This window comes from Colius striatus, chromosome 14 (genome assembly GCF_028858725.1).
Source record: "Colius striatus isolate bColStr4 chromosome 14, bColStr4.1.hap1, whole genome shotgun sequence".
Lineage (NCBI taxonomy): Eukaryota > Metazoa > Chordata > Aves > Coliiformes > Coliidae > Colius > Colius striatus.
Genome location: NC_084772.1, coordinates 2,109,900 through 2,136,925, shown reverse-complemented (window position 1 = coordinate 2,136,925; position 27,026 = coordinate 2,109,900). Strand labels below are relative to the sequence as shown.

The 27,026-nt window shown below is 60.2% G+C and overlaps 2 protein-coding genes across 2 annotated transcripts; both read left to right on the top strand.

The window, feature by feature from the left end:
- Positions 1-1,257: 1,257 nt before the first annotated feature.
- On the top strand, positions 1,258-7,457 carry ADGRG5 (adhesion G protein-coupled receptor G5). The gene is made up of 14 exons (XM_062007831.1): positions 1,258-1,291; positions 1,752-1,798; positions 2,185-2,260; positions 2,390-2,468; positions 2,554-2,680; positions 3,504-3,626; positions 3,779-3,895; positions 4,038-4,080; positions 4,197-4,303; positions 4,579-4,697; positions 5,174-5,439; positions 5,509-5,608; positions 7,012-7,274; positions 7,381-7,457. Exons 2-14 carry the CDS (start codon positions 1,760-1,762, stop codon positions 7,455-7,457), a joined length of 1,536 nt encoding a protein of 511 aa, XP_061863815.1. The 5' UTR covers positions 1,258-1,291; positions 1,752-1,759.
- Positions 7,458-12,316: 4,859 nt separating this feature from the next.
- Positions 12,317-26,843, top strand: ADGRG1 (adhesion G protein-coupled receptor G1). Its single transcript, XM_062007436.1, has 14 exons — positions 12,317-12,542; positions 18,206-18,293; positions 19,471-19,890; positions 20,829-21,003; positions 21,076-21,223; positions 21,307-21,429; positions 22,198-22,314; positions 22,665-22,710; positions 23,324-23,424; positions 23,506-23,621; positions 24,182-24,456; positions 25,484-25,595; positions 25,806-26,074; positions 26,200-26,843. Exons 1-14 carry the CDS (start codon positions 12,513-12,515, stop codon positions 26,322-26,324), a joined length of 2,145 nt encoding a protein of 714 aa, XP_061863420.1. The 5' UTR covers positions 12,317-12,512; the 3' UTR covers positions 26,325-26,843.
- Positions 26,844-27,026: the final 183 nt, after the last annotated feature.

Below are 27,026 nucleotides of genomic sequence, written 5' to 3'. Positions count from 1 at the left end.
AGTTCCTGCAGCCTTTCCTCATATGAAAGATGCTCCAGTCCCCTGATCATCTTGGTGTCCCTGCCCTGGCCTCTCTCCAGCAGTTCCCTGTCCCTCTGGAGTTGGGGAGCCCAGAACTGGACACAGGACTCCAGATGAGGCCTCACCAGGGCAGAGCAGAGGGGGAGAGGAACCTCCCTTGACCTGCTGCCCACACTCTTCTTGATGCATCCCAGGCTGCCATTGGCTTCTTGGCCACGAGGGCACATTGCTGGCTCACACATAGTTGTCTCACACCGTGAACTGAGACCTGGAGGCCTGGGGCTGAGCTGTCTCTGTATCTCTGCATCTGGTGTATCTCTGAAGTTGGACCCAGCAGTTCCTGGAGCACAAGGTGAAACCTTTTGCAGCAAAAGGGAGGGGAAAAAAAGAGACCTTTTTTGCTTTGGCTGGGCCTGCTGGCATGGCTGGGGGTGACAGGGCAGATGCTGTCTCTGTCCTGGCAGTAGCATCAAACTGTCCTAACACAGATCAGAGACTATCCCAAGGTGGAAAGGACCCAAAAGCATCATCTCCCTGCTCCTCACAGGACTACATCAAATTGAACCATCATCCAGCTGCTCCCTGAACCCTGACAGGCTCAGTGCCATGGTCACTGCCTTGGGGAGCCTGTTCCAGGGACCAACCACCATCTTGGTGAAGAACCTTTCGAATCTGAACCTTTCCAATCTGAACTGCCCCTGATGCAGCTTCACTCCATTCCCTCATGTCCTATCACTGGTCACCAGAGAGAGGAGATCAGCACCTCACCCTCCACTGCCCACCCTGAGGAAGGTGTAGGCTGTGGTGAGGTCACCTCTCAGTGATGAAGTCACCCACCAGCCACAGAGAAATAGAATCATGGAATCATTTTGACTGGAAAAGACCTTCGACATCATCAATTCCAACCATCACCTCCAGTCCTCCTTCTGCTCTTAACAGAGTTCTAAAAGCATTTTTTTGGTTGCAGAAGCTCATCAGAGGCAGATGTTAATCACATCACATGTGCTTGGGGAGCAGGTTGTCTGTGGGCCACGCCGAGCCCCAGCTCTCTGCCGTGTGTGTGGGGTTTAGCTGTGCCCAGGATGCTTCCTGCTCCCTCATCAGGCTGTGAAAAAGAGTCGGTAAAAGGAAATTTAAAAGCTTTCTTGATCTAATCTACTCATCTGCATACAAACACTTCCTTTTCTGCCACCCCGACGGCAGCACGGGCAGCGTGGGAGCAGCCCAGCCCATCGAGGTGCAGCCGCTGCCAACCTGCTCTCTGCCTGAGGTAGGGGCTTTGCCAGAGCGAGGGGGGGATACGAGGGGGCTGGTGTGGTGTTGGGACCTCACTGGGGTGCTGAGCTGCTCGTCACGAAGGTAAAACCCACCTGATGTGACACCCGTGCTGTGCCATTCGCAGAGGGCAAATGCCCTCTCCGGCTCGGTGGCCAGTGGGGATGGCGTTTGGCACAGGGGAGGTTGCATCTGGCATCCTGGGGATCCGAGGGCTTTCCGTGAGAAAGAAAAAGGTTATTTACTGCGAAACATCCTAAGGGGGATGTGGTGGCTGTCCCTCACCGGGGGCCACCGAGCCTCGAAGCGTCGCCGCATCCCCAGGGAAGCGCTTTGTGCGCCGGGCACCGCCGGGCTCGCAGCCCCTGGCCCAGCCCGGCTGCCGGCGGCACTGCGAGGTGTTGCAACTGACGCAAATCTCGCTGACAGCCACCTTCCTCCCCCACCCCTCCCAGCTCTGAGGATGCTTCTTCCTCCCCAGCTGCGTGCTGGGCCGCTGCCGGTAAGCCGCGGTGCCGCGGGCGAGCGCGCCGGTGACCCCTCGGGCTTGGGGGCTGCTTGCCGGGCATTTGCAGCCGTGGGCTGGGATGGCAGCAAGCTCCAAGTCCCCGTTTTGCAGGGTGGGGGGAAGGAAGGCAGAAGCCTTGCTCAGTAGAGTTTTTACAACTTTAATGCTAAGATGGATGCGAAGAGCATCCTGCAGCCCGGGGCTGTGGCAAACACCTTCCTCGCCTGCAGCCGGCGCAGCAGCTGCGGCTTCTGGGGGAGGGGGAAACCACCGCGACCCCGCCGCTGTCCTGCAGCCAGGGCATGGGAGAGGGCCAAAGTGCCCGGGGGGTGTGGCTGAGGGCTGTAGGGTGCCCAGGTCTTGAGTGCGTTTTGCAACAGAGAGCCACAGCGATGCCCAACCCACCGCTCATCGCCCTCATCCTCTGCCTCGCCGTCTGCGTCCTGCGCGCCCAAGGTAGGGATTTGGCCCATCCCGGCGCTGGGCTGGGAGCATTCGGGGCCGTTTGGGGCTCCCGGCCTGGGGGGCGAGGCAGGGTGCTGTGCACTGAGGCTCAGCTCCCGAAATGCCTCTCTTGGAGCTTAGAGGAGACAGAGTGTGACGGGTACACCCTGGAGAAGGAGCTGCGGGAGGGCTGTGGCAATGCCCATCACGCCAGGGAATGGTGAGTGTCAGACCCCCTGCAATCCCCCCAGACCCACAAGAGCCTGATCCTGCTGCACCCTGCCCCAAACCCCTTCCCTGTGAAGGTTAAAGCAGCTGGAGGAGAAGGTGACCCACCGGCAGAGATGCAACTTCACGGGCAGCGTGATCGAGACTTACGTGTTCAAGTTCATGGCCGAGCACTTCAGAGGGTTAAACCTCAGCAGCAGGATGGTAGGTCCTCCCCACACTACTGAGGATATTCCCACATGCTGGAGTGGCAGACACTTGCCCACACTGGCTTTCCATCATCCTCCAAGGATGCTTTACACCAGCAAAGTCTCCTGAGATGCAGCTTTGCCAGGGTGTCGCAGGCAGCTATGGCTGCAGGTCACTGGCACCATTGCTGGGGTAAATCTGGGGGCTTCTAGAGCCAAGGAGGGTTTCTGCAGCTGGGAGCCAGGATTTTCATCCTGAAGCTCTTCTGGTTTATGAAAGAAAAGTCCTGGCACCCTCATCCCTGCAATGGGACAGGAGAAGGAAATTGTCAGGGGGCATGTGGGGCAACTTGCTCATCCTTGGTGCAAGGAGGTCATGTGGCAGCACCATGGCACTTCCCTGGGCATGGGGCTGCCCTCCAGGGAAGTCTGACTGCTCAGGCCCGAGGTCCCTTCCCACAGGGCCAGGCAGGTTTTGCAGGGAGAGCTGTCTGCCTGCCACCTGGGGCTCCAGCTTGGCATCCTGGAGCAGAGACAGTGTGAGGAGCTGTGAAATCCCACTGGGAAAATAACCCTGCACTATGCTGTCTGCCCCACACTTGCCCATGGTGAGGTGGGCAGGTCAGGCATACCCACCCATGGCTGACAGGCCCTCCCTCAGCCTTTGGTGTGCATTGGACTGGAGTGGGCTCTGATGGGAAGACAGAAGCAGCTGCTGGATCTGTGTCTCCACAGGCAGCACAGCAGAGCTGGAGCTGCCATAGGGTCATGGGGGTAACCAGGGTGGCCATCTGAGCACAGAGTGGCCAAATCCATCTGTCCCCTGCCCACTGGTGCAGGATGGTGGTGGGAGGCTCAGACATGCCATGAAATTCCCAGTTGAGCTCATGGAGGGCATCCAGACACGGGGAGAGGAGCAGGAGCTTGTCTGCATCTACATCCACAGTCCCTGCATCTTCCAGGTGAGCTGCAGGCCCTCGCATGGAACCCCCCAATCATCCTGGGCCAGCAGCATGCCTGTCCCCTCACCCACCCCCCACTGGGATGCTTGGGGTGGGGTCTGGGATATCCTGGGGGCCCAACACTCTCCCTGCAGGCACCTTGACTCTTGCAGGATGCCCACAACAGCTCTGTGCTGAACAACGACGTGCTGGGAGCCTTCCTGCAGAGCAGGCGTGTGGCTGGGCTCAGCCGGCCCGTGGAGATGCAGTTCTGGCACAACATGGTGCTGGTGAGCAGGATTCCCAGGGGGGTTCCCCAGCACCTGGAGCTGGAGAAACTGTCCCTTCTTGGCCTTGGGATCAGAAGGTCTCTAAGGTCTCCAGGGAGCAGAGAGGGTCCCCAGCTCTGCCCCTGTGTCCTCTTGCCACCAGGATTCCTCCAACGCCACCTGTGTTTTCTGGCAGCCTGGAGCCGGTAAGTGTTGCCTTGGCCAGGATGGGGGCAATGCTGGCTTGATGCCCCCATGAAGGCATTGCCCACCCATCTCCTGGGCAGCCCTGGCAGAGCTTGATGTCCCCATCCCCCGGCAGGCACAGGCAACACGGGCAGCTGGAGCAGGACGGGCTGTGAGACCACGCACAGGGAAGGGACCGTTATCTGCCACTGCGACCATCTCACTTACTTCGCCGTCTTGCTGGTGCTGCCCTCCCACCTGCCTCCTTTCCTCCCCCCTCTTCCTCCTTCCCTTGTTCCCTCCTTGCCTCTTCCTGTTCCCACTTCCCCTTTCTTCTTCCCTATTTGTCTCCTACCTGCTTCCTCCTGTCCTTCCTCCTCTCTCCTGCTATCTTTCTCCATCCTCATCCTCCTTTCCTCTTCCCTTCATCTTCCTGGGGGAGGAGAAGGGGGGTTGTGGGGGTCTTGCTGTTTGCTCTGCCCTGTCTCACCCCCTCCCTCCCTCTCCTCTCCCAGCAGCTCCCAGCAGGCACCCTGAGCCCGGCCCAGTTGGCATCACTCACCCACATCAGCACTGTTGGCTGCTCCCTCTCGGCTGCTGCCACCCTCTGTACCCTCCTGCTCTGCTGCTTCTCCAGGTACAGCTGTGCCATGTGTGTGCCACGCTGGGCTATGCCAATCCCTGCCATACCCTGCCCTGCCATGCCATGCACACCATGTTGGGCTGTGCCATACCATACCATGCCCTGCCATGCCCTGCCTTGCTATGCACACCATGCTGGGCTGTGCCATGCCATGCCCTGCTGTGCCCTCCTGTGCCATGCCAATCCCTGCCGTGCCATGCCAATCCCTGCCATACCCTGCCCTGCCATGCCATGCACACTATGTTGGGCTGTGCCATACCATACCATGCCCTGCCATGCCATGCCATGCACACCATGTTGGGCTGTGCCATACCATGCCCTGCCATGCCCTGCCATGCCATACACACCACGTTGGGCTGTGCCATGCCATGCCTTGCCATGCCATGCTTCACCATGCTGCTCAGTGCCATGTGGTGCCCTGCCATCCAGCAGGCACCCACCAGCACCCCCTGCCCTCCCCACTCCTGCAGGCAGGGGCTGAGGGACAACACGAACCGGATCCACATGCACCTCCTGACCTCGCTGCTCCTGCTCAACTGTGGCTTCCTGCTGAGCACACTGCTGGCCACGGGCACCCAGGGGCTGTGCCAGGCCACCGCCGCCCTGCTCCACACTGCCCTGCTCTGTGCCCTGGCGTGGATGGCTGCTGAGGCCTTCCACCTCCTCCTCCTCATCGTCAAGGTCTACAACATCTACATCCGGCACTACCTGCTGAAGCTCTGCCTCTTCGCATGGGGTGAGTGGGCACCTGCCCGTGGCATGGCTGCCCTGGCACTGCCCCACTCAGCCCAGCCCTGGTCTGCAGGTCTGCCCGTGCTGGCTGTGGCCACCGTGTTTGTCTTCAAGAGAGATACATATGGGCACCACAGTATCCACACCTCTGAAGGCTACAGCAATGCAACTATGTGAGTGAAGCAGGCTGCAAGCTCCCTGGGCACCTTGGGCACACTGGGCACCCAATGGGCCCTGAGCACCACAAGAATCCTTGGCACACTGGGCATCCCAAGCACACCATGCAGCCCAGACACACCAGACACCCTGGGCACTCTGTGCACCCTGGATATATTTGGTACCTCAAGCACCCCACAGACCCTGGATACTCCAAGCATCCTGGGCATCTCAAACATCCCAGATACACCATGCACCATGGGCACCTCACACATCCCAGGCACACCAGGCACCCTGGGCACCCCATGCACCCTGTGCACCTCACACATCCCACATACACCAGGCACCCTGGGCACCCCATGCACCTCACACATCCCAGACACACCAGGCACCCTGGGCACGCCATGCACCCTGTGCACCTCACACATCCCACATACACCAGGCACCCTGTGCACCTCACACATCCCACATACACCAGGCACCCTGGGCACGCCATGCACCCTGTGCACCTCACACATCCCACATACACCAGGCACCCTGTGCACCTCACACATCCCACATACACCAGGCACCCTGGGCACCTCACACATCCCACATACACCAGGCACCCTGGGCACCTCACACATCCCACATACACCAGGCACCCTGTGCACCTCACACATCCCACATACACCAGGCACCCTGGGCACCTCACACATCCCACATACACCAGGCACCCTGGGCACCCCATGCGCCTCACACATCCCAGACACACCAGGCACCCTGGGCACGCCATGCACCCTGTGCACCTCACACATCCCACATACACCAGGCACCCTGTGCACCTCACACATCCCACATACACCAGGCACCCTGGGCACCTCACACATCCCACATACACCAGGCACCCTGGGCACCCCATGCGCCTCACACATCCCAGACACACCAGGCACCCTGGGCACGCCATGCACCCTGTGCACCTCACACATCCCACATACACCAGGCACCCTGTGCACCTCACACATCCCAGACACACCAGGCACCCTGGGCACGCCATGCACCCTGTGCACCTCACACATCCCACATACACCAGGCACCCTGGGCACCCCATGCGCCTCACACATCCCAGACACACCAGGCACCCTGGGCACGCCATGCACCCTGTGCACCTCACACATCCCACATACACCAGGCACCCTGTGCACCTCACACATCCCAGACACACCAGGCACCCTGGGCACCCCAGGCACCACAGACATGCCAGGCACCTTGGGCACAGGGCTGTGCCAGCAGGAGCCAGTCCCACCTTTGCTGGGTGCCACTTTTTGGTGAGCCCGACTCTGCCAGCTGCTTGTGTAGAGGCACCTGCCACCATGTCCCTCCACCTCCTTCCTTCTCAGGGGTACTGGCCCTTGGCCCCAAGAGACTCTCCCTCTGCCAGGTGCTGGCTCACCAGCTCAGCAGCCCATTCTGCCACCCTGTGCTACGCCGGCCTCATCCTGCTCTTCAACACGCTGGTGCTGGGCAGGGTGTTGGTGATCCTGTGGAGGATCCAGCAGCACAAGGGGCAAGCGAGGAAGGACTGGCTGACTGTGCTGGGGATCACCTGCCTGCTGGGCACCACCTGGGGCTTGGCCTTCTTCAGCTTCGGTGTCTTCCTCATCCCCCAGCTCTACCTCTTCTCCATCCTCAACTCCCTGCAAGGTGGGTGGGGAGCACTGGGGAGGGGAGTGGGGACTGACGGGGGGTTTGGGAGCAGCAGGGTCCTCATCACCTCCCTGCTCCTTGCACCCGTGCCACCCACCCACAGGTTTCTTTATCTGCCTGTGGTACGTCGCCGTTCACCTCCGGAGCCAGCCGGGCTCCGCCGGCAGCACCTCCGGCTGACGCGCCCCGATGCCGCGGTGATGGGCTGCGGAGGGGAGAGCGGCGGCTGCTCCCCGAGGCTGCGCTGTGGGCAGCATCCCCCGGGGCTGGACCCGACCCCGTGGACACCGCGGATTTCTTCCAGGGCAATATTTGAGCTGTAAAGCCGGATCTGGGGGCGGTGGGAGCTGCCCTCGGGTGCTGCACTCCTCTGAGAAGCCCGACTGCCCCCGGCGCGGTCCCACCGGCTCCAGCCACCCCATCATTAGCAACCGACACTGACTTCTGCTGCTGAAGGCGGACACTTCTCATTAAAAGCTCCGCTTAATTGCCAATGGGGGGTCTGGTTCGTCGTCCCGCAGCTGGTCCCCGCCATCCATTCCCCCGCAGAGCCGGCAGAAGCGACAGCCACGTTCTGCCTTGTCGTTAGTGGAATTCCCACTAGATGGCACATGGATTCCGCAGATGGTCCCAGCTCGGGGCTGCGCACACGCTTCGGTGCCTCGGAGCCCCCCCAACAATCGGGACGGGACGGCCGAGCCCCCTGGAGGAGCCGCCACCGCGCACCTCCGACGGGACGGGCAGGAGTGGGGGGGGGTCTCCGGTTGCATCCCCCCAACTCAGCTCCCGCGGGCTGGGGAGGGCAATCGGCAAAGAAAATCAAACCGGTTAAGATAATAACTACACGATTATAACAGAAGATTAAAGTGTAACAACAGCAATGAGGAGAGACCAAAGCCAGGCGCTGCCCCATGTGGTTGCTCCCCACCCCTGAGCCATCCCCAGCAGCCATCCCCCCTCCCAGCCAACCCCCCAGTGCCTGTACTGGGCAGGATGGGCTGTGGTCTGGACTGGCCCTGTGGCTGGTTGGGGTCAGCTGTGCTGGCCACGCTCCCTCCCAGCTGCTGCTGCACACAGCAGCCTCCCCCCACCCCCAGGGCCCTCAGTGGGATGAGAAGCAGAAAGGGCCTCGATGCTGTGCAGCACCAGCCAAACATCCCTCTGTTACCCACATTCCCTTCAGGTAACCCCAAAATACAGCCCTGGAGCAGCTACTGGGAAGAAAACGAACCCCATCTCAGCTGGAAGCAGGGCAGGCTCATGTGGTGTCTCCTCCCCACGCTGCCTCTCTGGCTGCTCCCCGGGCAGCCAAGGAAGCCACTGGCTTCTGTTCTTTGTTGCGGTGCACAAAGGGCAGGCAGAGCCGCCGCGTTTCCCTCCCTCCCGCCGGTGTTCAGGACAAAAGCCCGTCCCGTCGGGGCCGTGTGCCTCCCCCCGCCAGGCTCCCGCAGCGAGGCGATGAGCTGTGCGTGTGTCACCGCCCCGGCAGCTGAACCCAGCCATCCAACAAGGAGCCCGAGGGTTTGGGGAGGTGCCAAGGTCCTCCGTGAGCCCCACCGTGGGAGGGAGTGTCTCAGCCTGGCTGTGGCAGCTCCCGAGCTGCTCTGGGGATACCCTTCCCGTGCCCCTTCCTCCCGACCTCGAGGTTTCTCGTGGGTCGCAGCGGCTGCCGGGGCCGGGCTGTGATGTTCCCGTAGCCGGGAGCCCTCGGCGAGCAACGGCTGTGCCCCGGCAGCGGCATCGGGGGGCACAGGGGTCCCCGGGGAGCTCAGCCTGTTGCTGGACACCGGTGGGATATGGTGGTTCCTGGTGGGCTAAGCCCAGTTCTAGCAACCAGGGGGTAAAAAAGGGTACAGTTCCCCACCCCACCATGCCAGGAGTGAAGTCAAAACGCTGCCTGAGGTTCCCCTGGGAGCTCAGGGTGGGCTCCCAGCACCCCCAGTGCCCAGCTTGTCCTGGGCACTGCAGGCAGGAGAAGGGAGAGTTGTCCCATCTGACCTCCCCAAGGAGAAACGATGCTGTTTACCTTCCCAGGCACGTTATCGGGCAGGAGGCCAGTGCCAGGCTACTGCAGGCTTGTGCCGTCCTGTTTTCCTCAGGAAAGGCAGCACGCCTCAGGCAAGGGGCAAAGCTCAGGAATTCTTCCAGATACTCCAGATTTGGGGGAAACAAGCAGCTGGGGAAGAGAAAAAAATCCATTTGGGAATAGAAGGCAGGGGGCAGCCATCAGCTCCAATTTGGGATCTGCCTCTGGGATGTGGCTGCTGGGGGGGGTCCCACTGGAGCATCCTCACGCAATGGTGGGGAGGGATCCCCCAGACTCCCCTGCCATGGCCGTGGGTTTATTTGCAAAGCTGAGCCTAAACAAATAAGTCGGGTTTATGGCTCTCTCTAGGGTTGGGTTTTACAGCCCCAGCACCTGCAGAGCTGCCATCTGAGGGAGAAACCCTGATGTGGGGCTGGGGATGGGCTCAGGGTGGGGGGCATCCACCTCCCCATGGAATCTATCTTTGAGGAGGAAGACTTCCAGGGTTTACCATCCTCCAAGACTCCCATGGGTGTCCTGGGCATCACTCACTGCATTAGGAGGGGAAACCTCAGGGCATCCCCTTCCCCCAGCACTCCTCTCCTTCATCATCCTCATCTTCCTTCCCACAGCTGGGCCCAGCCCCATAATTGCCCCTCTCCTGGGAGCACTCAGGGGCCTTGGGGAAGTTTTGGGGCTTTTAGAAACCCCTGGTTTTCAGGATGTCTTAGGGGTGGGTTTGTTTGCAGCATCCAAGGGGGTTTAGAAGCATTTAGGAGCTTCAGGGATTTTTAGGAAGCTTGGGGGGGGGGGCTTTAGGTCTTTTAGGAGCTTTTGGGGGGGTTTTAGGAACTTTGAGGGCTTTAAGAAATTGAGAAAGGTTTTAGGAGCTTTCAGTGTTTTTAGTAACTTTGAGAACTTAAAAGCTTAAAGGTATTTCACAACTTCTGGGGCTTTTAGGAACTCTTAGGGACTATGAGAGCTTACAGGCACTTTAAAGAGGTTTTAAAAGGAGATTTTAGGGCTTTTAGATGCTTTAAGGCTTTAGGAGCTTTTAGGATTGTTAGGAACTGTTAAGGCTTTTGGGGTTTTTTAGAAGCTTTAGGAACTAGTAGGTCTCCAGGAGAAGAGCTTGTAGTGGTTTTAGTAACTTTAAAGGGCTTTAGAAACTTTAAGGGTATTTAGGAACTTTAAGGGATTATTAGGGCACGACTTTAAAGGTTTTTAGGAGATTTCAAGGCTTTTAGGAACCGAAGGCTTTAGGATCTTTAGGGATTTTTAGGAACTACTGGGCTTTAGGAGCTTTTAGGGCTTTAGGAGCCTTTATGACTTTTAGGAACTTTCAGGGTTTTTAGGAACTTTTAAGGCTTTTTTGGTTTTGAGAAGCTTTGAGGGGTTTTAGGAACTTCTTTTACAGCTTTGAGGAACTTTGAGGGTTTTCAGGAACCTTTAGGGCTTTGAGGAACTCCCCAGCTTGAGGAATAAACCTCTAGGCTGAGTGAGTGCCGCTGGGCAAACGTCGCCTGCAAGGGACTGCACAAGGATGTCCCATCTCCCTCCCTCCCTCCTTCCTTCCCTCCCTCTCCGTGCTCAGGCAGCATCTTTGGAGGCAGCAGCACAGCCGCCCGCTTCTAGAGGACCCGATAACATCAACAAGTGCGGACAGACGGACGGACGGACGGACAGGCAACCTAAAAATAACTCCCGATAACGTCAAGCGCTGACAAAAGGCTCTTTGTTCCAGAAACAGCGGCAAAAAAGATGCCCTGAAATGTCCTTTCCTGGCCGGGCCGGGCCGTGGGGGGGACCGCACCTGATCCCCCGCTCCAATGTGAGTCCCGGGACGCGGGTTTGCGGCGGATCCCGGTGGGGGTGACCCGCAGCGGGAGCCGTTTGTGGCCTCGATGCTCCTGCAGCCCTGAGGATGCGCTTTTGGGGTCTCCTGGCGGCGTGGGGACGGTTGGAATGAATTCAAAGGCGGCCGCGTTCGTTACGGTCCGGGAGCGCGAGGCCGCGTGAGCTGCTTCCCGTGGGAACCTTTTCCCGTGGGAAACGGGGAAATTCGGAGCTGAGCATTAAACCGAGCCGAGGGGCGATGCGGGATGTCCCCTGCTCCGGGGGTGCCGCTGCAGCTTGGCCACCTCCGGCGCCGCTGCCCTTTTGTCTCCATCGCCTTCCCCGAGGGAGCGGGAGGTTGTTTCCACCCTTCCCCCCCCCCCGAAGAAAGAAAAGTCTCATTCAAGCCTTTGAAAATATCTGCGGGAGTAATTATTTACCCAGGGCACTTCCCGGAGCCCTCCCCTGCTGCTCTCCTCCCTCCGTCTCCTGGCAGCCCCGGCTTTCTCCCGCCCGGCTGCTTTTCAAGGCGCACAAAGGCATCGCCTGGCAGCGCCTTTGGCTTTGTCTGCTCCTCCAGCGCTGCCACGCCGCTTCCAGCCTCAACTCCTCTGGGTCCCGAGGGGCACAGTGACCATCTCCAGGCCTCGGGATGGCTGGTGGGAGCCACATGGCCTTGACTGGGGGAGGTCACAACGGGGCTCCGCACCCCGCATCCCAGCCCAGATGTTACTTGGGGGGCTTGAGGGATCCCGTCGCAGCTTTCCCCCTCCCTCCTCGCTTCCCCCTGGGCTCCTTGCCCTGCTTCTCGCCTCCCTCGTTTCCTGCGGGACAGGGTTCACGGGAACGCTCCGTCCCGCTTGATTTCCCATTAATTGTTATGTTTTAACCCCGCTCGCAGCCAGCCGTGCAGCCGCCCGCTCCCTCCCCCCTCCCCTGCGCTGGATGCCCGCCAGCCCGGGGCTGAAGGGCGGCGGGATGGGGGCGCCCCCCCGGGCTGGCCGCAGCCCTGACCCTCCAGCCCTTCCATGGGCCGATGCTGCCGGGCTGAGCCGGGCAGGTGCCGTGCTCGAAGGGCTGGTGGCCGCTCCGAGGGTCTCGGGGGGGGGTCGTTGAGACGCGACCGTGGCGGTCCCGCCCCGCTGAGTCACCGCCTGCCCGGGGGGGCGGGACGAGACGCGACGGGGCGGGACCGCGCCGGGCCGGGCTGCAAGGTGCGGGGCTGGGCTGTGCCGAGCCCAGCTGAGCGGTACCGAGCCGGGGAGCAGCCAGCCGAGCTCAGCCGCACGCTGCCGAGGCACGGAGCCCATGCCGAGCCGGGCACACGTACCGCTGGTGCCGGGGAGCGGCTGAGGCGGAGCGGGGGGCGGCCGATGCTTGCTTTGGGGGTCCCAAAGGCCACGGTAAGAGGGGGGCTATCTGTGACGGGTTTACTGGGGATACTGGGAGGGAATGCTGCGCGGTCCTCGGTGCGGGAGGAGAGGCGGGTGAGCATCTGCCAGCCCCTGTGGCCAGCCCGGCAGGACTGGGAGGGCACCGGGGCTCTGCGAGGCTGGGGCTGGTGCCACTGGGGCGGCCGGTTGGCCGACGGGGCAGGGAGCAGCCGGGCTGGATGGAGCCGAGGGGGATATCCCCGCTGCCACGGCTGCGGGGACATTGTGCCCTCCCGCACCTGAGTGGTGGCTGCGGCGTGTCCGTGCGGGCAGGGACCGGAGGTCTGTGCTTGTAGCCGTGGCGTAAGTCGTCTGGAGAAGCTTCCATCCCTCCTAAATGGGGCTCGCCCTCGTCTGCCCCGCAGCCAGGCTGAATTCCCGGCCGGCGGAGCCTCCCGGGCTCAGCTGCTCCCGGCTGCTGCCAGCGGCACAGCTGAGCCCCGCAAAGCCCCGGCCGCCGGGAGGGGCTCTGCGTGTGACCCCCGCTTCCCACCCCCGGGAACCACCAGCTCCCTCCTCCTCCTCCCTCCCTGCTGATGGAGGGTGCAGCATCCCAGTGGGACCGCCGGCGTGTCTCGACAGGGTGATCTCCCTCCCCTAAAATGCCTCCTTGGGGGGGATTCCTCCTGCAACACCTCAGCTTGTTGCTGCCGGTCCCAGCACGCTGCTGGGAGATGCTGGGGGGCTGCCTGACCCCCCCCCAGCAAAAGCCAGCGAGGCCGGCTGGAGAACTGAAACAAAGTCTCCTGGAATAACCTTCCTGGCAGCAAGTCCAAATAGCTGTCGAGGAGGGAAGGCAGCCAAAGCTTGTTTCACGGTCTGAAGGCTGCAGTGACCCCCCTCCAAGCTCCCTTTGCCAGCAGGGAGCCAGGAGATGTGTGTGTGGAAGGGGGGAACAAATCCTTTAAGCCCGGCCCCGCCGCCGCGGTGTGTTTTGTCCTGCCCCTCGCTGGCTTTGCAGCTCCCACGTGAATTAAGCCAAGGCCTAAAATTGCTGCTGCATACTTGGTTGCACTCCAGCTCTTAATCCTGTGGCCTGGGGGCTGCTATTCACAGAGCAACAGGTTTGCAAGCAACTGTGTGCTGCTGGGATGGGGACCTCAGGGCTGGCTGTCCCCAGCCTTCTGATGGCACCCGTGGGTGTGGGGATTGCAGGCTGGGGGCTGGTGGCTCCCGGTGTGCCAGCTCCTGGCAGTGCCAGCTCCTGGCATCACCAGCTCCTGGCAGCACCAGCTGGGAAGCAGCCTGTCAATGCCTGCTTTTTGGGAAGGCTCTGACCCGCCAACTCCTTTCCCATCAGCTCACCGCCAGCTGGGGTTTGGCAGGGATCTGGGGGGATGGGAGCCTCTTACCTGGCTCCTCGTGTGCTGCAGGTTTCATCTCAGCTGTGCTTGGCTTTTCTGCAGCAGGGAGTGCCTGCTGGGATGGGATTCACCTTTGCCAGGCTCCAGGTTGGCTGCTTCTCGTGCCAAATGCCTGGGAGCATGATTTGGGGTGGTCCTGGGCTGCTCTGCACTGCCTTGTACCTTCCTTCCCCAGCACCCACAGCATGGGCTGGCAATGGGCACCCTCCTCATGTGGAAGGAGACAAGACCTGGGAGGGGATGAGGTGTTTTGGGAGCTAATACGACCTGGGAGGTGGTTTAAATGGAGGGAAAATACCAGCTGACCCCCAGGAGGAGTCCAAGGGGCTGTTCCCAAAGAAGGACAAGTGTGCTGTAGGGGTGTCTGCCCATCCCTCCCTGAGGCTGGTGATGGGGGAGGACACCCTGCACCTGAGGCTGGTGATGTGGTGTGGGGTGATGGGAGAGGATACCCTGCACCTGAGGCTTGGTGATGTGGTATGGGGTGATGGGGGAGGACACCCTGCACCTGAGGCTGGTGATGTGGTGAGGGGTGATGGGGGAGGACACCCTGCACCTGAAGCTGGTGATGGGAGAGGACACCCTGCACCTGAGGCTGGTGATGTGGTGAGGGGTGATGGGAGAGGACACCCTACACCACTCTGTTCCCATTTCATGGTGATTCACCCTGAGCATCCCTGGTCCTCCATCCTTCACCAGCCCCTTGCAGGCTGTGCAGAGCTGCAGGGCTTTGCATGCCATGTGGCCCAGCCTCAGGAGGAAATGTGGCTGCAGATGTTTCTGGCTGTGGTGTTTTTAGGAAATAGATGTTTTCAAGAAATTGTTGAATGTTACAACCCAGCTTTAATGCAAAGCTCCACCTGGAGAGCCCCAGACAGCAGAGCTCTGCCTGTGCCTGCCTCCCCAGGCTCTCCCCATGCCTGCCCAGAGCAGGATGGCTGCCAGAGGCTCTGGCAGGGAGCTGAGGCACTCCTGTGGGATTCATTATCAGGGCTGGTTTTGTGCTGTTGGCAAAGCTCAGCTGGGGGTTGTGTGCAAGCCCACAGCCCTGGGCAGAGCTGCAGCGCTGAGCCCTGGCTGGTGGCAGAGGTTTGGCAGGGGCTTGGCACAGCCAGGCTGCCAGCACAGGGCAGGGGCTGCTCGGCTCTGGGGCTTTCAGAAATGTGCTGGGTCAGACCCTGCTGGTGCTGGGGAAGGCTCAAATGCCAATCCCCTGAACAACACACAGGCTGACCCTGCCCACGCCGGCCACTGGCCAAGGACAAGGGCACTTTGTGAAGCAGCTGGGTGGCCAAGGCCAGGGCATCCCCCAGCTCCAGGCCAGTGCCCGTGGTCTGCAGCCCCTGTGATGGGAGCTGGTCCTGCATGGAGTTGTTTAGGTTGCAAAAGCCCCTGGAAGCTACTGTAGTCCCAGCCCTGCCCTCACCCTGCCCAGCCCAGCACTGACCCACAGCCCTCAGCACCTCAGCTCCATGCCTTTGGGATCCCTCCAGGGCTGGGCACTGCCCCAGCTCCCTGGGCAGCCTGGCACAGGGGCTCACACCCCTCTCAGGGAAACAGTTGTGCCTCAGCTCCAACCTCAGCCCCTCCTGGGGCAACTTGAGGCTGTTTCCTCTTGTCCTGTCATTACTGGAGAGCAGAGCCTGACCCCCAGCTCCCTGCAGCCTCCTGGCAGGGAGTGTCAGAGAGGGCTCCTGTCTCCCCTCAGCCTCTTCTCCAGGCTCAACACCCCCATTCCCTCAGCCCCTCCCCAGCCCCTTGTGCTCCAGCCCCTTCCCCAGCTCAGTGCCCGGCTCTGGCCACGCTGCAGCCCCTCAGTGTCCCTGTGGCAGTGAGTGAGGGGCCCAGCACTGACACAGCCCTGGAGCTGCAGCCCCTCAGTGTCCCTGTGGCAGTGAGTGAGGGGCCCAGCACTGACACAGCCCTGGAGCTGCAGCCCCTCAGTGTCCCTGTGGCAGGGAGTGAGGGGCCCAGCACTGACACAGCCCTGGAGCTGCAGCCTCCCCAGGGCCCAGCACAGGGGCACAGGCACTGCCCTGCTCCTGCTGGTCACACTAGCAAATCCCTTCTGCATGCTGGGGAGCCCATCCTGGCTTGTCTCTCTATGCCTCAGTTTCCTCTTCCAGCTCCCTGAGTCACAGGCTGTGGGTGACAAGCTGTGTGCTCATCAGTATCTCAAGGAACAGAGTGTTGATGTATTTCCCTAACAAATCTGGAAGGAAAACAGAGATAAAAGCCCCTGGATCTCTCTGTTTCCCGTGTTTGTATTAGAGGTATTAGAGCATCTTCCCTTCTCCTTGGTAAAAACATCACCTCCAAAAGCCACATGTCACCTCCAGAAGCTTCAATACCTGCTGCCAGGTCACCCTGAGAGCAGGGAGGTGGTGGGAAACTCTGGGTGCTTTTTATGTGGGGTATTTATGGGGTTTGTTTTCCTCATTTGCCTCCAAGTTCAGAGGCTGCAACGTTTTCCCTTGGCTCTTTATTTCAGAGTGAGTGTGTTCCTTTAATGGGAGGATGCAGCGTGATGCCCAGGGCTGAGCTTCCCCCTGCACTGGGGGTGAAGGAGCCTCCTCCAGCCCTGGTGATGTCCCCACCACCTCTTTTTTACATCATCTGATTTTAGGCCAAATCAGGAGGTTTTCAATGTGTTGCTGTTCTTGGAGGAGCTCAGCCCCCCAGATCTGGCTGTGGGTAAAGCTGTCCTGCCTTGGGGGTGGTGGAGTGGACGTAGGGTTGGTGCTGAAGGGGGCTTTGTCTCTGTCACTGATACTGAGTGGCACTGGGCAGGTACCTTGGTGACCTCCTGTGTGGCTGGGACCTGCATTTTCCCACTGTGAAACCATTTTTGGGGGTTTTTCTCTTTGCTATTGTTTGCCTCAGGAAACAGCAAGTGGCGTCAGGGGGAGCAGGGTCATCCAGAGCCTGGAGGGGAAATACCAGTTCCCCCACCCACATCCCCACTGGGATTTCTGGTCCCAGTTGAGTAATGGCTGAGCTGATCCCAGAAGCCCAGCATGGAGAGGGATGGAAGGGACTTGCAGAGCTGCTGCAGCCCCAGCCCCTGCTCCAGCAGCTTCCCCTGGCTCAGGGGGCACAGGAACGTGTCCAGCTGGGGTTGGAAACCTCCTGAGAAGGAGCCTCCACACCCTCCCTGGGCAGCCTGGGCCAGGGCTCCCTCACCTCAGCACCAAAGCACTTGCTCCTTGTGTTTAAGTGGAGCTGTGTGTGTTCTGGCTCATGTCCATCACCCCTTGTGCTGTCCCTGGGCACCACAGAGCAAAGCCCATCCCCATCCTCCTGACACCCACCCTTGAGGCATTTCTCAGCATTGCTGAGGTGCCCCTGAGCTCAGGCTTCTCTTCCCCAGGCTCAACAGCCCCAGGGCTGCAGCTTTTCCTCCTCACACACATGTCCCAGCCCCTCAGCACCTTGGTAGCTTTAAAATGACACAGGATTTGTCCCCTTGGCATGTTTTGAGGAGGTTTCTCCCTGCAGCAGTGGGATGCTGGCTTGGCTTTGGCCATTGGCAAGTGCTGGGTTCTGCTGGCTGGCCTGGCAGCTGACACCCTGCTGTCCTGCCCTGTGGGGGCTGCTGCTGGTCCCCAGGCCTTGGCAGGATGAGTGCCAGCAGCCTGAGCCCTGTGACAGTGGGGTGGTGAGGAGGTGAAGCTGGGAGCTGAGGCACGGTGACAGCAGCAAGCGCTGTGGGTGCGAAGGCTGAGGCTGGGTGGAGCGTGTGGGTGCAGCAGCACCTTGGGGTGCTCAGCACTGGCCTGGGTGGGGGTCACAGTAGCCACAGCCATGTATAAAGACAAAGAGAAGGGTGGTGGAGCAGGGGGAAGGGGGAAGGGGTGGGGACAGGGGGTGCAGGAGGGGTTTTGGCAGCCGGGGTTGCGGTGTTGGCATTGCCAGGCTGAGCTGAGGGAGCGGTTTGCAACGTGCCCAAGCTCCTCAGCAGGTCTGCAGGAGCTCAAAGCATCCCACACACTCATTTTAGGGGTGATAAATTAGGAAACCACCGTTTCCTTCTGCTCCTGTTGCTTCTGATAAGGAGCCAAGGCCTGAAGCTAGATGTGAAGCAGGGAGAGGAGGGCAGGACTCCCATGTGCCAGGGTGCTGGGTGCCCTCTGTGTGCCAGAGCTCCTGCTGGCAGAGGCCCTGGGGAGCTGCCTGATATCACCCTGCCCAGTGTCCCACCAGCACTCTCCTGACCCCATGGTGTGAGTTACAGCCAAACACTCACATGGCTCCTTTGTACCCTTCCAGGCTCTGCTTTCTCCTCAGAGGCCAAGCCAAAGCAGAGAGAAACCCGGGATGAAGGTCGTCCTTCTGCTCCTCATCTTCACCCTCCAAGGTAGGCTCCCCCAGCCATGTCCTGCCCTGGGAATTGGGCTGATAGAGGTAATTGGCAGCCCCCAAAAATTGGCTGATGGGCATTGAGGGGTGTTTGCAGTCACAGCCTCCATGAGGTGAAATGTGTTGTGTGCTGATGTGCTGCTGGTGGGGTCTCTGGGGCAGGATGGATCCTTGCCAGGGAAAAGAGATGGTCTCCATCCATCCCTGCTGGGGATGGGGAGGTCCCCTGACAGCTTTTCCTGACGTGAATGGTGGCAGCTGGGAAAGGGTGGCCCTGAGGTAGGAGTTGTTGTGCTCCAGGAGCCCTGATGAAGTGTCCCAGCATGGCCATTGAATCCCAGCGTGGTGGGGGCTGGAAGGACCCTGCAGAGCTGCTGCAGCCCCAGCCCCTGCTCCAGCAGCTTCCCCTGGCTCAGGGGGCACAGGAACGTGTCCAGCTGGGGTTGGAAACCTCCTGAGAAGGAGCCTCCACACCCTCCCTGGGCAGCCTGGGCCAGGCTTCCTCACCTCAGCACCAAAGGACTTGCTCCTCCTGGGCCAGGGGAACTGTTTGTGTTGCAGCCTGTGCCCGTTCCCCCTTGTCCTGTCCCTGGGCACCACAGAGCAAAGCCCATCCCCATCCTCCTGACACCCACCCTTGAGGCATTTCTCAGCATTGCTGAGGTGCCCCTGAGCTCAGGCTTCTCTTCCCCAGGCTCAACAGCCCCAGGGCTGCAGCCTTTCCTCCTCACTCACATGTTCCAGCCCCTCAGCATCTTGCTGTCCCTGCCCTGGCCTCTCTGCAGCAGCTCCCTGTCCCTCTGGAGCTGGGGAGCCCAGAGCTGGCCACAGGACTCCAGATGAGGCCTCAGCAGAACCTCCCTTGTTCTGCTGCCCACACTCTTGATGCCCCCAGGCTGCCATGGGCTTCTTGCATGTTGCTCCTCATGGTCAGTTTGTTCTCACCCAGCACCCCCAGGTCCCTCTCCCAGAGCTGCTCTCCAGCAGGTCACTGTGCTGGTGCAGGAGGTTATTCCTCTGCAGCTGCAGGACTGGAGGTGCCAGGGATGTGCCCACATCTCCCAGCCCCCCAGGACAGGGTGTGTGTGAGCAGGGCAGGGAGCTGTGGGTGCAGCAGGAGGCAGGAGGTGCCACCCCTCAAGCTGAGCCAGTGCCTCCACACCTCTGCACCACAGGGGCAGGAGCCAGCAGCCCTGGGACAGAGGACCTGCGCTTCTGTGGCGACCGAAACCAGACCCAGAACAGCTCCATCATCTACGAGCACGGCTCTGCCAGCATCTCCATCGAGAACACAGCCCAGGCCCTGATCATCAAGAAGCCCTTTATGCCAAGGAGGAGGAACTCTTCCTATGAGTACAGCTTGCCCCCAGCCCTGGGCAGGTACCGCTTCTGCCTGTACTGGTTCCAGGGCAACGGGACGCTGCGGCTGGCGTACGGCAAGCAGAGCTTCCTCCTGGGCAAGGACCCGGCCAGCAGCAGCACCCGTGGCAAGGAGAGGACTGGAAGAACCAGCACCCCCATCTTCAATGTGTCCTGTATCTCCAAGGGTGGGAGGAACACCTCCCTGGAGAGTGCATCCAAGTACATCTTCCCCGGTAATGGCAATGAGGTGTTGTTTCAGTGAGAGGGTTTCTTTCAGCCCCAGCCTGTTCTCTAGCACTGAGCAGAGAGCTGGGGGCTATGCCAGAGCATGCTGTGAAGATGTAGTGGGAGGGGGCATAAGTTTCATATAATCATAGAATTGTATGTTTGGAAAAGCCCCTGAAGCTGCTGCAGTCCCAGCCCTGCCCTCACCCTGCCCAGCCCAGCACTGACCCACAGCCTCAGCACCTCAGCTCCAGGGCTTTGGGATCTCTCCAGGGCTGGGCACTGCCCCAGCTCCCTGGGCAGCCTGGCACAGGGGCTCACACCCCTCTCAGGGAAACAGTTCTTTCATAGTTCATCTCTTCCCTGCAGACAAGGGCACTTTGTGAAGCAGCTGGGTGGCCAAGGCCAGGGCATCCCCCCAGCTCCAGGCCAGTGCCTGTGGTCTGCAGCCCCTGTGATGGGAGCTGGTCCTGCATAGAGTTGTTTGGGTTGCAAAAGCCCTGTAAGCTGCTGCAGTCCCAGCCCTGGCCTCACCCTGCCCAGCCCAGCACTGACCCCTCAGCACCTCAGCTCCAGGGCTTTGGGATCCCTCCAGGGCTGGGCACTGCCCCAGCTCCCTGGGCAGCCTGGCACAGGGCTGACACCCCTCTCAGGGAAACAGTTCTGCCTCAGCTCCAAGCTCAGCCTCCCCTGGGGCAACCTGAGGCCGTTTCCTCTCGTCCTGTCATTTATAACTTGGGAGCAGACATTGACTCCCCCACCCCAACCTCCTGTGAGGGAGATGCAGAGAGTGCTCCTGTCTCCCCTCAGCTTCCTTTTCCCCAGGCTGTTTGCTGGCAGGAGCCCAGGGCAGCCTCTGCTACCCAGATTCCCTACAGATGAGGATGGAGATTTAGCCAAAAAGCTCTTCATTCCCTCAACCCCTGGCTAACCTTGTGCTTTGCAGAGCTCTCCGAGGGCCCCACCTGCACTGCTGGGCAGCCCCACAGGCTCAGCCAGCTCGGTCTCAACAGCTCTGTGTGGGAGGATGATGTGGAGGAGCAGCTCTCTGCCCTGGCCAGGCTCCTGGCTCAGCCCCCAGTGCCAGCTGCAGGGCCGGTGGCACCACGGCTGCTGCGGCGGTGAGTGTCTGCTTGGTGCCATTCCAGTGCCATGCCCACTGCATCCTGCTCACTCTGCTCCTTCCCCAACAGCAAACTGGCTGAGCTGGAGAAGACACTGGCCCAGGTGGAGCTCGAAGGGCAGAACCAGACCTTTGGCAAAGCCACTGTGCGTGCGACTGTCCTGAGGGTGCAGCCTGCCCAGGCTCCTCAGCACCTGGCTTTTGTGTCCCAAGGAGAGGTGGGTGCTGGGCAGCTGTGCCTGGTGCTCTTGGCACACAAAGTTCCTCTCCCAACCTCTCCCCTGATGGTGTCACCTTGCAGGAAGATGCTGATGTCCGTGGGTTTGCAGTGGACCTGCCCAGCAGCCTGTTTGTGGTGGAGGAGGAGGAGGAGGTGGAGCACAGGGTGCTGCTCATGGATGTCAGCAGCCAGACCATGTTCCAGGTAATGCCTGTTCCTGCTGAGGTGAACTCGCTGTGCCAGGGGCTCTGGTGGCACAGGGCAGCAGGGATGGTGCCCAGACAGGATCTCTGGGGAGTTTGCTTGGAGAAGATGCTTCAAAGATGAACCTCATGAGATTCAACCAGGGCGAGGGCAGAGTCCTGCAGCTGGGGAGGAACAGCCTGCAGCAGCACAGGCTGGGGGTGACCTGCTGCAGAGCAGCTCTGCAGAGACAGACCTGGCAGTGCTGGGTGAGAACAAGCTAATCATGAGCAGCAATGTGCAAGAAGCCACTGGCAGCCTGGGGGCATCAAGTGTGGGCAGCAGGGCCAAGGAGGTTGTGCTCCCCCTCTGCTCTGCCCTGCTGAGGCCTCAGCTGGAGTCCTGTGGCCAGTTCTGGGCTCCCCAGCTCCAGAGAGACAGGGAAGTGCTGGAGAGAGGCCAGGGCAGGGCCAGCAAGATGCTGAGGGGCTGGAACATGTGTGTGAGGAGGAAAGGCTGCAGCCCTGGGGCTGTTGAGCCTGGGGAAGAGAAGCCTGAGCTCAGGGGCACCTCAGCAATGCTGAGAAATGCCTCAAGGGTGGGTGTCAGGAGGATGGGGATGGGCTTTGCTCTGTGGTGCCCAGGGACAGCACAAGGGGTGATGGGCACAGGCTGGAACATAAGGGATATGAGCTAAAAGCTTGGTGGGGAAAGGGGCCTGGGAACTCTCTCTCCCAGCCTCAGCTCTCCATTCCCACCCTGCCACCGCCTCCTCTCCTTCTCCAACAGGATACAAACAGCAGCCACGTCCTGGGTGACAAGGTGGTTGGCATCTCCCTCGTGGACAAGGTGGTGGCCAACCTCTCTGACCCTGTGGTCCTCACTTTCTTCCACGATGAGCTGCCGGTAGGTGGGGAAACAGCCTCATGGAACCTGATCCCACCAGGCATGGAGGGGCAAGGAGGGCTCAGGCCCTGCCAGCTTAGAGGATGGTCACAATCCATCAGGCCCATGCCCTTGGCCTGCCTGTATGGGATCTGCTTCATCTGAGGCTGAGCTCTTGTGTCAAAAAGGGGGACTGGGAGGATGTCTGTGCTCCATGAGCTGCCAAGAGAACGGTCTCTGCTTGGAGCCCACTCCTGATATGGGGTGGTTTGTCCTCTGAGACCATGTTGCCTCCTGCCCCTGAAACGTGCTGGCCAGGCAGCAGCCCCTCAGCTGCATCCTGACCAGGGCCTGTGGCTTTGTCATTGCAGAGCAATGTGACCCCACTGTGCGTCTTCTGGCAGGAGGACACCTCTGGTGAGTGCTCCTGCCCTTGGGCCTCATGCCAGGGGTTGCCAGCAATCCTTTTCATTGAATTGTTGTGGTTGGCAAAGCCCCTGAAGCTGCTGCAGCCCCAGCCCTGGCCTCACCTTGCCCAGCCCAGCACTGACCCCTCAGCACCTCAGCTCCACGGCTTTGGGATCCCTCCAGGGCTGGGCACTGCCCCAGCTCCCTGGGCAGCCTGGCACAGGGGCTCACACCCCTCTCAGGGAAACAGCTCTGCCTCAGCTCCAGCCTCAACCTCCCCTGGGGCAGCCTGAGCCCCTTTCCTCTCATCCTATCATTTATTACTGGGGAGCAGAGACTGACCCATCCCCAGCCACAACCTCCTGTCAGAGAGCTGCAGAGTGTGAGGAGTTCTCCCCTCAGCCTCCTCTTCAAGTTTTTCTCTCCAGAGCTCACCCAAGAGCTTTGTCCCTCCCTTGGGGTGGATGCTGAGGGTGCTGAGTGCCTGTACTTGGCATGAGACAAAGTGGAACCCCTGCTTTTGTCCTTCCCCCTGCCATGCACACCTTGGTCTGACCATCCCCAAATCTGAAGCCACGTTCCTGCTGCTCACCAGATGCTCTCTCTCCCTTTCTCTTCCCAGCCAGCTCTGGGGGCTGGGACACCTCTGGTTGCACCACAGTGCCGGGGCCCAGACAGACAGACTGCAGGTGCAACCACCTCACCTACTTTGCTGTGCTGATGGTGGGTAGCACCTTCCCACAGCTCTCTACATCGTTCCCACCAGCTGTTCTTCCTCACCATCTACCTCATCTCCCTCCTCAGGTGTCCTCCCCAGAGATCACCTACATACACAGGGATTACCTGAGCATCATCACCTACATTGGCTGCCTGATCTCAGCCTTGGCATCCATTTGTACCATCCTCTTCCTCTACTTCAGGTACAGTCTGAGAGTTCAACCCACGTTCCCTCTCTGTGTCTTGTCCATTGTCACTACCCCTGAGTGGCCATAAGCTCTCTCTGGTCTGGCTGGAGGCATGGTGGAGGGAGCCATGCTTGAAGCAAGCAGAGTTCTGCTCTCCAGAAGCCTCCCCCTTGGTCAGGCCACTCAAAACCAGTCTGTTTCCAATGGGTTTGGGAAGCCAGCTTGGGGGTTGTTCATCACTTGGCAAGCAGGAGCCTGCAAAACTCTTTGGAAGGAACATGAGTGTCTTCTCCTGAGTCATGTCACTGATCCCATGGGAATGATTCAGTGCTGAAGTGATGTCACTCCCTCCCTGTCATGGCCCAGACCTGAAATGCAGGCTCAGCTGCAGGGATGTGAATCTGCACGTGCAATGGGGGTCCCCGTGGGGTTCCCAGCTCCCAGTGGCACCAGAGTGTCTCCTGGCCCTTCTGGCTGTGGAGAGGTGCCCTGTGAGGAGCCATGGGGGTGTGGTGGGGTACCAAGGATGCTGGCCAGGAATGGTGATGGTGTCTCTCCCCACCTGGATTCTCCAGAAGCAAACAGCGAGACCAGATCACGAGCATGCACATCCACATGAACCTACTGGGTGCCATCTTCCTCCTGGATGTCACCTTCCTCATCTCTGAGCACTTGGCCTCCAGCAGCAGTGAGGCTGTCTGCAGAGCTGGGGGGCTGCTCCTGCACTTCTCCCTCCTGAGCTGCCTCACCTGGATGGGCATCGAGGGCTACAACCTCTACCGCCTGGTGATTGAAGTCTTCAACGCCTACCATGAGCACTTCCTGCTAAAGCTCTGCTTGGTGGGCTGGGGTGAGCACAGGGGAGGCAGAGATGCCCCAAGGGCACGGGCCATGGGGTGGAGGGGCACCTAGGCAGGTCTTTCCCACCATGTAGGGTGCCTGGCTGGGGATGGAGATGTAGGTGTGAGGGGGCAGCTATCTGAAAGCTGAAAGAAGGGTCTGTTGAGAGACTTGGTAGAGGTCACAGGATCCCAGAATGCTGGGGCTGGCAGGGCCCTGCAGAGCTGCTGCAGCCCCAGCCCCTGCTCCAGCAGCTTCCCCTGGCTCAGGGGGCACAGCAACGTGTCCAGCTGGGGTTGGAAACCTCCTGAGAAGGAGCCTCCACACCCTCCCTGGGCAGCCTGGGCCAGGGCTCCCTCACCTCAGCACCAAAGCACTTGCTCCTCCTGGGCCAGGGGAACTGTTTGTGTTGCAGCCTGTGCCCATCACCCCTTGTCCTGTCCCTGGGCACCACAGAGCAAAGGCCATCCCCATCCTCCTGACAGCCACCCTTGAGGCATTTCTCAGCACTGCTGAGGTGCCCCTGAGCTCAGGCTTCTCTTCCCCAGGCTCAACAGCCCCAGGGCTGCAGCCTTTCCTCCTCACACACATGTTCCAGCCCCTCAGCATCTTGCTGTCCCTGCCCTGGCCTCTCTGCAGCAGTTCCCTGTCTCCCTGGAGCTGGGGAGCTCAGACACAGGACTCCAGACGAGGTCTCCTTGAGACCTTTAAATAGGAACAGGATCCTTCTGAAAGTAGCCTCCAGGACAACCCAGATAGATGGGCTTGATGCAGGAAGCATCCACAGGTCTCTGCCATGCTTTGTCCAGGAGGAAGACCTCAGGATGTTTTGTGGCAGAGGCCTGGGAGAGCCCTTGCAGCACAGGTCACTCCTGGGCAGGGCTCAGGCTGGGGTCCTTGCTCTGTCCTCACTTTCCCCTTACGAGGGAGGATGTTGGCTCATACCCTCTACAGGGAGAAGGGGGCAACAAGTCCTTCCAGAAGATCTGAGAGCCAGGGACTAGGGCAGACACCTCACTCTGTCCTTGCCCCTCCAGGACTGCCCTTCTTCTGTGTGATGCTGATCTTCCTGGTGAGCTGGACAAACTACGGCCCCTTCTCCATCCCCGTCTATGAATCCATCAGTGGCAAATCCACCAACGCCACCATGTGAGTCATGGGAGAGGGGCTGCCTGGTCCCTGCTCCTGGATAAAAACCTGGCTAAACCTTCCCCATGTCCTCCAGCCTTTGCTCAGGGCTTTGCTGAGGCTTCCTGTGCTGGGGGATCCCCGTTGAACTAAGCTGGGTTTGCACCAGCTTCCCCCAACCCCTCAAACTCACGTTGTGCTTTAACCCTCTGCCCTTTCTCCTCCCTCCAGATGCTGGATCACAAGCCCTTTGATCCATAACGTTGTGAACCTGGGCTTCTTCAGCCTGGTGTTCCTCTTCAACTCAGTCATGCTGGGGGCCATGCTGAGGGAGATCCTCCGCCAGAACAAGAAAGGCCACAAGCTCAAGCATGTCCTGGCTCTCTTTGGGCTCAGCATCCTGCTGGGCATCCCCTGGGCACTGGTCTTCTTCTCCTTCACCTCTGGTGTCTTCCGCCTCGTCTCCCTCTACATCTTCACCATCATCAACTCCCTCCAAGGTGGGGCTGGGATGCTGGGCTGCTCCAAGCCTTCCCTGCTGGGCTATGAGGAGCTGGCCCTGCCTGGTTGACTCACTCTTGGTCCTTCAAGAGGGTTCACTCACCCTCCTTCCTTCCTCTCTCAGGTTTCCTCATCTTCCTCTGGTACTGGACCATGGTGCTGCAGGCCAGAAAGTCTCCTGACCCTCAGAGCAGCTCTGACAGCGTCAAACTGCAGCCCAACAGCAGCAGCCAGAGCCACCTGGGCTGAGCCCCTGGCAGAGCATGGCCATGCCCAGGGCCAGCACTGGGCTCTTGGCTACTGCAGCTGCCTCACAGGGCTGCTAAAGAGCCCAGGGACCTGCAGCCTCTCGCCTCTGCTGGCCTCCTCCCCATTTTTCCCACCCCCTCATGTCCCTGAGGTGCATCCCTCGGCTTGGCACCCCTGGGGCAGGATGGGGGGATGCTCAAGGGGGCACTGGAAAGCAGAAGGGGCAGGGACAGAGTCCCTCCTGCATCCAGTGTCCCCTCCTATGCCCTGAGGCCAGGGATGATGGATGGCAATGCCCTTGGTGGTGGTTGCCAAGGGGGTCTTTCCCTCTAGCCAGAATAACTGCCCTGCCCCCTCCTCTAGCAGCTGAAATAGTCTATTTTTGTTATTTGGTTGGATGTATATTTTTGGATGGTGTAGAAGTGGAAGGATTGTGCCCACACACCAGCCTCGTGCCCATTAAAGTTGTTCCTGCTTGGAGCACAGGGGGCTCTGACCCCTCTGGCATCCCACTCCTTACTCCATGATCTCAAAGGGGCTTTTTGGGGGGGCACCTCCAGCTCCCCACACACTGGGTGACTCTCAGGGGAGGAGGAAAACAGGAGCAGGGAACCTCCTGTCCCAGGGAAGGTGTTTTCAGGTTAGAGAGGCCAGGAGGGGTTGAGAAGGGCCAGGAGGGGTTGAGAAGGGCCAGGAGGGGTT